The sequence below is a fragment of the Myxocyprinus asiaticus genome, chromosome 47 (assembly GCF_019703515.2).
Source record: "Myxocyprinus asiaticus isolate MX2 ecotype Aquarium Trade chromosome 47, UBuf_Myxa_2, whole genome shotgun sequence".
Lineage (NCBI taxonomy): Eukaryota > Metazoa > Chordata > Actinopteri > Cypriniformes > Catostomidae > Myxocyprinus > Myxocyprinus asiaticus.
In genome coordinates this window covers 6561858-6572732 of record NC_059390.1, presented here as the reverse complement: position 1 = coordinate 6572732, position 10875 = coordinate 6561858, and the positions used below count along the sequence as shown (strand labels likewise).

At 38.1% G+C, this 10875-nt stretch overlaps 1 protein-coding gene across 1 annotated transcript; it reads right to left on the bottom strand.

The window, feature by feature from the left end:
- Positions 1 to 848: 848 nt before the first annotated feature.
- Positions 849 to 10502, bottom strand: LOC127436662 (interferon-related developmental regulator 1-like). Its single transcript, XM_051690948.1, has 12 exons — positions 10281 to 10502; positions 7547 to 7651; positions 7144 to 7222; positions 6851 to 6975; positions 6579 to 6736; positions 6432 to 6482; positions 5722 to 5900; positions 5506 to 5614; positions 2523 to 2657; positions 2289 to 2417; positions 2108 to 2203; positions 849 to 1838 (listed from the first exon to the last, which is right to left on the bottom strand). The coding sequence occupies exons 1-12, from the start codon at positions 10309 to 10311 to the stop codon at positions 1752 to 1754; spliced, it is 1284 nt and encodes a 427-aa protein (XP_051546908.1). The 5' UTR covers positions 10312 to 10502; the 3' UTR covers positions 849 to 1751.
- Between the last annotated feature and the right edge of the window lie 373 nt (positions 10503 to 10875).

The following is a 10875-nucleotide window of genomic DNA, read 5'->3' as shown; positions in this document are numbered from 1 at the left end:
CAAAAGTACTCAGTGTAGGTAAAAAAAAAAAAGGGGGGGGAAATAGTTTCAAGAGAAAAAGTCAGCACACTACAGCTCCAACAATAGAAATTTTATATATTCCCACCCAGCTCTTCATCAGACTATAAAAACACGCCCTTAAATTCCCCAGAACAATTTCTCAATAAATGTCACATGACTAGACAATTGTACTCAATCTTCAAAATACATAAACATACAATACAAATAAATGTAATACTGTAAACGAATATAACAAAACAATAATAATGATTCTAATTAAGGTTGTTTTTTGTGTTTTAATGGTCTGAAAGAGCCAGGTGGCTGGAAACGTTACCAAGGTGGGAATATGCCATATTAAATTTCTACTGTTGGAGCTGTGGTGTGCCGACTTTTTTTGAAGCTAGTCATTTGTTGCATCCATAAATTGATACTTGTGCTGTTTGTAACAAAAACATTTTGTCAGATTTTTGGTTTGTTATGTAGTATTATAGCATGAATCTCATCTTTAAGGTTATTACAACAGACAAAAATGCTATCAATTATTCAGAACGCAAAGTAACATTTAGTGCATGTTACACGCTAGCAGTGTTCTGAATAGCATACTCTATTTCTGCAGTATAGAGAATGAATAATGTGCTTTGTATGCAGATTTTCTGTATACTATACATGTATTTACTTGTTTTAAGCATAAACCTCACTTGAATGTGTTGGATTCACACTTAATACATATAGTAAATGCCAATGGGGCAAAAAGATTAATTCAAGATATTCTCTGAAAACATTTATTATGCAATTTGGCTTCCCAAAATCTGTTTATTTTTTACTTGCAATAAGACAATTGCTAGTCAAAAAAAAAAAAAAAAAAAAAAACACGCAATGTAGCAGACTGCTACTCATATCCTACATGCTTCAGACCAAAATGTTCTGTATGTTTGAGAACATCACCCTGATTACAACAATAGATGTAATTTGGAATATATGCAACACTGTACACAGTCTAATTTTGGTGGTCTGTATAAAAACAATTGACTATAAAAAGTAAAAAAAAAAAAAAAAAAAAAAAAAAAACTTAAAAATCATACTCATGGGAAAGTGTTTGGAGTGAAATGGTGTCCTCATTACAGCACTGACAGGAAGTACATGCTCAGCTATAAAACATCAAATGGTCTATCGCAACTGTATCAGCTTTAGTGAATTGGTCTCCAAGGCAACTGTGAATGAAGCAAACAAGGCAGCAGATTCCAGGAAGTGCTGTGTAGGGGTGTTTGTGTGGAGGTGGTTTAGGATGTCCAAGGTTTATGGTCTTATTAAAATTAGTTATCTGCATCTTCGGCTGATACTAAAGAACACAAACCAGCACACTTAAAGAGTGGCATCAACTTTAATTTTATTTTTAATGCACAACCTTGTCACTACAGTACAGATCCTGACATTAACATACACAGATATACTATGCAATTCATAACATTACAGAACCCACAAGTACACAAAGATGAAGAAAAAGAAAAAAAAAAAAAAAAAAAAAAAAAACACAACATGATCTGATGTGTTCTAGTAAACCCAATACCACTTAAATATAGACATAAATTAAGAGTCTTGGTAGAATGAGTTTATAGTAAGCAAATATTACATTTTATATTTACTGTATATATGTAAAAAAAAAACAAAATCTGACTAGTAACTTGAGTTAGGAATGCAAAGAATAAAAAGGAGTATATGCACAAGAAAAAAAAATGCATTACAAATACAACCTAGAACTCGCCAACGTCAATCCTTTTGTCCCGAAACTTGTTTCTGGCCTTAGTTCGAGCTTTGAACGCAGCTGCATTGTAGAGGTGCTGAAAGATACAAACAAAAGCAAACTTGATTATGGCACATGCAAAACCCATAGTTATCTTCAAAAGGAATTCATGTCATACAGTGAAAAAGTGCTACATGTAGAAAACACTTAGGGCACTTCCACACGACTCACGTCAACACTCCAAAATGAATCACTTTGCATAAATGTGTAAAAGTGCTGCTCTTTGACACTTTCTGCAATGCTTTTTGTGGAGCTCAAAGCTCGAGTCACATACAAGGGCCTTTAGTAAAATTAGTCCTCACTTACCCTCTCCAGCCTTGAAGTCTTCATAGCTTTCAGAGAAGCAGAATCAATCAACATCGGTGGTCCCAGTTCAAACACGTCCCTTATGAACTCGTTTGCCTGTGATCAGAACATTCAGCTTGTAATTCACTTATATCCTACAGAATTATCCAAAAGGTATATTCTTGAGATCTGAGAGTTTTACCTGCAAGTGGTAATTCATCCCAGACCCAACAAACTCTCTGAATGCATCATAAGTCCTCTTTCTCACCCAGCTGTCAATGACCATTCGCTCTGTGCCAAACCGGATAGTCTCGGATTGAAAACCTCCTTCCTGTTCCCAGACAGAGTGAAGCGGTCAATGTCGGAAATACATTACCCATGATTCACTTGTTACTTGTGGGGTCAACAATGACAAACAATTCACATCATGTCTGACCTCTACTGCTTTTAGGACATCTCTGAAGACAGATCTTTGCTTTCTCTTATCAGTCTTGGCTCGGTGTTTGTTGCAGTCGGTGGCCAGAGCACTCAGCTTTTCACACAATGGCTCCCAGTCATCAAATTCAATCTCCTTTGGAGGTACAGGAAAATGGATCACCACAACATAATTTACATCTGACTCTTATCTGGTCGAGCACTATACTTCTATGGCCAATGTAAATATCTAGAGAGACAATTTAATGGCCATAAGAAAATGTTAATTGCTGAAATTAAATGAAAATGTAAAAACGTACAATATCCATAGATTTTTGAACCAACAGAAGGGGGAACTATCAATGGTTAATCCTCCAAGCGAGCATAATGAAATCAGGCAATGCCATTAACATTAAAAATGGCCAAATATCAACAGATTTATTGTCGATGTTACTCAAATTAAGAGATGATACATCGAGCCTTTCACAAAACTAGAAAAACGAATGTGTAAATAATTAAAAACTGTGCATGAATTGCTACATTTAATTCAATGCAACAATTTATGCAAACACATTCATGAACTGTTTAGTGCTCCAGTCACTTATTTGTATAGTGCTTTTCACAACATACGGTTTCAAAGTACTGTAGCTTTACAGAATCAGTCACAGGCTTAACAGTGAAAACTAATTCAATGGTTCCTGTTAATTTTTTTGATGTAATTTTTTTTTTTATTTATGTATATTTTCTATTTATCTATTGATAAGGTATTTTACTTTTCCCACTGCAATGTCTTGCAATTCCTCAGCAGAGTACAAGTCTACCTGGTGGGTGGTGGTGGTTACACTCTAATATGTTGCATCTTTTTTTATATATTGAACTGACTACTCAAAAACAATTGTTCACAAAAAAATGGTTCCTGTTAATGTAACCAAAGGGAAGCATATACGAGAAAAGCAGAGGACCAAATACTGAGCCTCGTGGCACTCAATGCTTGCATTTGATTGACATTTCCTAGTTTACACAAAGTGGTAGCGGTGAGAAATAAGACCTAAACCATGCTAGTCCCATCCACAAATGCCAATTGCTAAGATCTAACAGCACTAGAAGAGAAATGCAGCAGCTGCCACATGATAAAACACAAACACAAGAGCATACTGTATTTGTGAGAACTTTCTAGTATTAGACATAAATGGGAGACTTGAGATTAATCAATTCACCAGCATCAAGCTGTGGTTTCTTGATAAGTGGATTGATAACTGCCAGCCTGAAAGTTCTTGGGACATATCCTAAAGACAGCGAGGAGTTAATATTTAGAAGAGGTTCTATGATTACAGGAAACACCTCTTAGTAGCTTAGCGAGTGAATTTACACACATTTGTTCTGCTTGCATTTCATAAGGTCCATTGTGAGTTAAGCAACTGAAGCCCCGTTCACACCGCAAGCGCCATCATGCGACAACGCGACACAATCCCATTCATTTTCAATGAGAGCACGGTGACTTCCGGCGACATGAGCTGTCGCAACCGTTGGTGACAGAGATAGCCGTGGGGAGCGAAAAGACAAGTTGAGAATTTCTACTTTATGCAAATGAGCGACATTCACGAGCGACTACCAAATGAGAGTTAAGACAGAGGAGTCACGTCATCCGTCTCCAGGCAGTGAATGTGATACTGGACTGAGGACGAGTGAGTGCAGGCAAGATGGAGAACTAAAGTTTCTGTGAGAGATTTCAATGTTCTATATCATTTGTCTGGAAACACATACATGGATATGGGCTAATAAAATGCTGCGTAAAAAAAACGTCAGCATTTTGAGCGAGTTTGATTCATAATTTGATATAACGTTCATCTTGTTTAATGATATGATGCATTAAAGTAATAGTTCACCCAAAAATGAAAATTTGCTGATAATTTACTCACCCTCAGGCCATCCAAGATGTATCAGAGTTTCTTTATCAAAACAGAATTTAAGACTTTTAGGATTTTGTTTCAGGCCTCCTCCTCTAAACAATGCAAGTGAATGTCATTTTTTGACGGTCCAAAATGCATATTTAGGATGCATTAAAATAATCCACACAACTCCAGTCGACAAATAAAGATCTTCTGAACCCAAACGGTTGATTATTTTTAGAAACAAAACAATACTTGTATACTTTTTAACTACAAATGTTCGCTTCCATACATCTGTGACGTGCGCTCATGAGTCGGATGACGCAAGCTCGTTGGTAAGGTCACATGGAGGAGTCAGGAAGCACGTCATTATTTACATTTTTTTTAATTATTTTTCATTTTATATCATTTTTAAATTGTTTTGGTTTGTGAACGGCACAAGTTTCTCTTATAAACAATGACACGCTTACTGACTCCTCCATGTGACCTTACCAACGAGCTTACGTCATCCCTCTCATGAGCGCACGTCACAGAGATGTACGGAAGCGAACATTTGTAGTTAAAAAGTATACAACTATTGTTTTGTTTCTAAAAATAATCAATCGTTTGCGTTCAGAAGAACTTTATTTGTCGACTGGAGTCGTGTGGATTATTTTGATGCACCCTAAATATGCATTTTGGACCGTCAAAAAATGGAGGACATTCACTTGCATTGTTTAAAGGAGGAGGTTTGAAATGAAAGTCTTAAATTCTGTTTTGATGAAGAAAGAAACTGATACATCTTGGATGGCCTGAGGGTGAGTAAATTACCAGCAAATTTTCATTTCTGGGTGAACTATTCCTTTAAGTACTGCTGCAGGTTATATAAAATGCTCTCCCCTGCAGAATGTGCATTTTTAGAGGCAAAAGAACTGATTCCTTTTCAAAATTAGAATGATATTAGTTTTATCGGCAGTATCATCTGTAATCAGCATTGCAAATGCTAGTATGGCCAGTTGTTTAGGCCACGTTAGAGCGGCGGCAGCAGTAGGAACGCTCACCAGCGACAGCGATCGCAAAGTCTAGCAACAACAAGTGACAATTCCGCCTGCAGTGTGAACAGGGCTCGAGACTTACCGGGTCAACATCTCTGATCAGCTCAAACAGAAGGGCGATGGTCTCTCCAGCGGCAATCCTCATGTTAACGTCATCATTCTCCAGCAGTCGCGGCAATTTAGCCAGATGCCTGAAAACGATAGCACATGCTTGTCAGAATTAACCTGCATACTATATTTTAAGAACCATCAAGGCCTAAAAACATTTGTCAGAGCTGGAAAGCACTCAGGAACATACTTTTGCATGATAGCTCGGATGTGGCTGCCAGTACAGATGGTAAGCAACAGCGCCCAGGACAAGAGAGCATTGATGTGGAGTTGTGTGGTTTGAGGGCTTACAGAAGGTCGGCTTCCATCTTCCCGGAAATATGAATGGGTAAAGAGACTCTCAAAACACTCCATAGTTGCATACACATCCTGGAAATGACAAAAACATCCGTTTGAGTCAGTCATGATATCTTTGGGAGGGTTCAACATCAACAAAGCATTCAGATGCACCAGCAGATAAAGTCAAGGTCTGGCAGATAGATTATGAATCAGAGGATGGCTGTAATCAAGATGTCTGTTTTGGTAACCAATAAACATGCTTGTTTATGCAAATATTTCTATGAATATTTTAGAAATAAAAGCACTGTAATGCTATAACTGTACAGAGAGGAGACGAGAATAGAACAATAAACAAAAGTAAACAAATGAGATGTGACATTACTTAATAACCCAAAACACTCACATGCAGACACAGAGACAATTAGATGCAACACAGATCTGTGTATACATGATATCTGTGCCGGCATAAAGACTGTGTAAGCCATGACATTTGTGTGTACATGTGTATTTGGCAGTGCGTGCACTGGCGCATTCTCAGTCCAGTCGTTACGCACAGCAGTACGATGTGACAGATTTAAGAATAATAATTGTAATGACTTTTGACAGAATTCCACCACTTACCATGATATCATCTTCTGCTACAAGAGTGCACAGGCCTAGACTTGTTGCACACTGCAACACAAGAGGAGCTTGTTAACTCAAATGTCATGGTTTGCAAAACGTACAACTCTCGAAAGGAGGCAGAAGTGGAAGAAAATGGGTGCTTACAGCTTGTCTGGCTTGGATGTTAGCTGCTCCATCGTTGAGAATGGTCTTGAATACAGGTTTAAGGGCCTTAAAAACCTCTTCGCTCTCGATTCCAGAACCAAGCTGGATGCACAGGAGACACGCCAGCGAGGCTGCGGCACATTGTTCTACTCCTTTACCTGGAATACAGCAAGTACAAAAAGCAACCTCAAAAACAAAGTCATTACTCACACTTAATTATGCCATCAAAAGAAAATCCGATTACAACCTTAAGAAAATAATTGAAATCAAACCTTTTTTTAAGCAGCGCTCAATGCCATCTGTGATGGTCATCCTTCTCTCTGAAATAAACTCATACAGGATTTTGTTTGCCATGGCAGTCTTTAGTCCATCAAGGGCACTTTGCCTGGTCTTGGCACTGAAACCGGAATATAATTACTCAGTTCAGACCACTGAAAGAAGGAATCAGGTTTAGCAGATACAATAAATCCCACATCAAAGGGAACATTATGATGTAATTTAGTTAATTCTGAACAAATTGTTAGTTCTCGACAACAACAAAAAAAAAATCTGACCAAACACTTACCTCTTATCCACAGTGCTGTCAATGTACGCCTTCAGTTTGTACTGGAAGTCCTCTTGAGCAGTTTCTTCAGTTTCACCAGCTGTCAGCAGAAAGAAGGAACAACAATCATCATGTTGCTTTCATCTCTTATCTCTCATATCTGGTAACATGCCACATAGCTCGTTGTGTGAATACAGCTCTCCAAGCTACAATTATGCATGGTAATCAATTTAAAAAGAAATGCAGCATTTTTGCATTGTATTAGTCAAGATACATGCTTTATATTGTTTGATGGCAATAAGGGAAGTGCATTTGAGTATAGCATTTCACATATCCTGTGTGTACACATTACATATTCCTCTCCATACAGTGTTGTAGTTGTTACTGCACTTTGATCATAGTACTCATCCATGTAAATACAAACCTTCCTCAGCCAAACTGGTTCTGTCACTGAGGCTGCTACAGTGACTGAGGGTCTCGATGGACGCATCTTCATCACTGAACGGCTGGACATTTCCCTGCTGTCCCCCTGCAACCAAAGAAAACATTAAAAGGGGTCATATATATTTGGTTTTTCACTAGAATACCTTTTTCCACAATTTGTCTGACCTTAAGAGACAGCGATGTCTTCATTTTCATTTAACACTCTCTAAATGAGAAACAGTGCTAACACACAGGCTGCGGGTTTGCTGTCAGATATAATTGTTTGCGCTGCCCCATCCTTCAGTAACAGCCACTTTGCACAGCCTACAATACACTGGGACAGTTCACAAAACAATCCATGCTAAAATGTGCCGTTCCAACAAGATGCACCAATAATACTCTATAGTACTCTTATCGCCTGATACTGGGGGGTAAGTACACATACTTGGTATCGGTGTGTCATCATTTCATTTTTCTGAGTACATTAACTTTTAAGACCAGTTTGCATTTAAACTAGGGCCAGGAAATTTAACCTGAGCGGATTCAGAGTACGGAGATTGGAGACTTCACCCGCAAGCGGTGAACCAGGCATCCAAGCGATATGGGCAAACTGTCATGATTTATTGCGATTAATCACAGAAAACCGTGCGATTAATTGGTTATTTTTTTTTTTAATCGACTCACAGCCCTAGTTTAAACCATTAAAATATAGAATATCAGTTTTTAATTTGATCCATCTTTAACTGATATATATATATATAGGCAGCCTCTCTCTCTCTCTCTCTCTCTCTCTCTCTCTCTCTCTCTCTCTCTCTCTCTCTCTCTCTCCCCAAGAAACTAGCAAATTGGTTTATTTAATCCATTTTCACATGACATGCAGCTTCTCCCTCTCTGCGTGCTTGTATATGAGGAAGAGGAAAAAAGCACTTACAGACACATGCCAGACAATCATTGCTGTCCTAACACAGCAACTCCAAAAATCATGCATGTTATGTGTAAAGACAACGCTGGCAAATGGGATAGGAGCTGTCACTTTTACATAGCCCAACAACACCACAGGATAAAGTAATCGAGCAAATGTCGAACTCGGTCAGGCTCAATGCAACAAACCCAGAACAAATCAAATCAATACTAAGGCCAGATTGCATACTTTGTGAATGCCCAGAACAATATGCATAAAATAACTCCGTTAAAGCCTGAATAACGCATCATGCGTGTTAGCTTGATTACTTTTAAAGGTAAGCTACACCCTGGTAAAATACAAACATTCAATACTATTCGTATCGGTACTCTATATCGGCCGATACCTTAAACTAGGTACTTGGTACTTGTATCGATCTTCAAAAACTGGTATCAGTACATCTTTTTTTCCAACTGTGAAAGTTAGACTGAAATGAACTGGGATCTTAAAATAAAGTGGCAACCAGCTGGGATCGTTCATAAAGATCTACAGAGCGCCAAGTGTTGCACACAGCACAACGCATTAGTGGAGTCTCACTTTTTACTTACATTTGGGGTTTAGGAATACAGTAACAGTATGTATCCTACATCTTACGCCACCATAACTGGCGGGCCAAGTTTCTGAACACTGAATAGGCATAGTTGAGGTTCAAATTAGCCTATATTTTTCAGCTTAACTTCCATAAATGCTTTTTAATTTGGGGAGGACATTCAAATTCCTCATAAGCCATTTAAATAAAGATCATTCTGTAACAACTCTTGCAGGTAAGTGAAACATTTCCTAACTAAACTCACGCAGTCATATAATGTGAATGAAGTGTCCTTGAATGAACTCTGTCATATCTGAAAATGTGTTCATGTGGTTGTTTCAGCCACGTGTTATTAGCAAAATTCAGACTTGTGTAGAAGGTACAAAGTGTCTCGTGCAGTTTGGCGAGGTCACCGGGCACAGTGTCAAATACATTTGGGCTTATACAAACAGAAAGAGCCTTTAAGTAGCACTTCTCAGACAAAAGTAAACAAGTATAGATAAAGAAAAGCACGACTGCAGTTATAGATAACACAACACGTGGAGGCTGGTGTGAACGTCTCCTTTTTTTAATGAGCAGATGGGCTAAGAACATTTAACACGGACTGATTTATACACAGTCTAGAGCTGAGGTTATATAAGCGTGAATGAGCAGTCTGATAGCAAAGCCTGCGATAATCTCTCAGATAACAAACTGACAGCTGTATATTTACAAAAATGCAATAACAGCAACTTCCTCCTGTGTGACACTTTCCTTAAAAAGGAAATAAAGATCAATCTATTCACTTTGTCAATATACATTTTGGTAAGCATAACATTAAGCACAACATATTTGGTATAATTTGAATATTCTATAATTCTGTTATTAATCACATTATGCCATTAAATAATCATCCTATTTTAGAACACATTCAAAAGCGTGTACTCTTGTTTTATACGTTTATTAATTTGACAAGCCGTCAATTTATACCAATTCTAATGCGATAGCATTCCCCCTAAAAACAAACATAAAAAACACAAATGTGCATTTTTTTTAGTGTTCATGACTCACGCTGTGCATAATTCTTTTGTTTGTGTCAAAAGAAAGACACTCCTGGCTGTCAACCAAAACAGGCCGGCAACTCATGGGTGTTGTAGTTTTCTTCCCCACATCTCAATGCGCGAGCGCCGTTTCAAGAACTACAAATCCCACATAAGGCCACTAAAAAAAAAACAACCGGTCATTTTCAGACATGAACCTACTTACCTCTGCCGCTCCTTTCCTTGCCTCGTGGCATCTTGCTTAAACGCGTAGTTCCGCTCCTAAAATCAGCCGATACACGACCAGTTTTTATTATAATGTATTTTCAGTTGAGAATGTTCCAGCGGCACAGTAAATAGGAAAGTATTAAAAGCGATTCCGGTGTAAGACTTTGAGCGCAAACGATACATTTTCCCTCTCAAACTAGGGCTGCGTCAGTGCGCAGCCGCGAAGCACTTTTATACGGACGGCGGTGACGTATTTAAAAAGGTGTTACCTCAAGTGGACCTGGATACAGCCTGGCCAATCGCGTTACAGGCCGCGCAGACGTCACTAAAGAAGACAGGCTTCCGGTGTTTTTGTTGTTTTCGGCTGTCAGTGTCACGTCCTCATGCGGGTCCATGTGTATGCATTATAAAGAATACAGCACGTTTGGTTTTTAATTATAATTTGTTTAACGTTTGAATAGAAAAGTATTAGAGTGCATCATATGATTAAAGTCGGATAAAAGTCTTGAAGGAAAATTCGATATGTTTTATATTTAAATGAAGACTCATTTAATCAACGTGCAACCCATGTTACAATATTGTGTTCTTTTGTT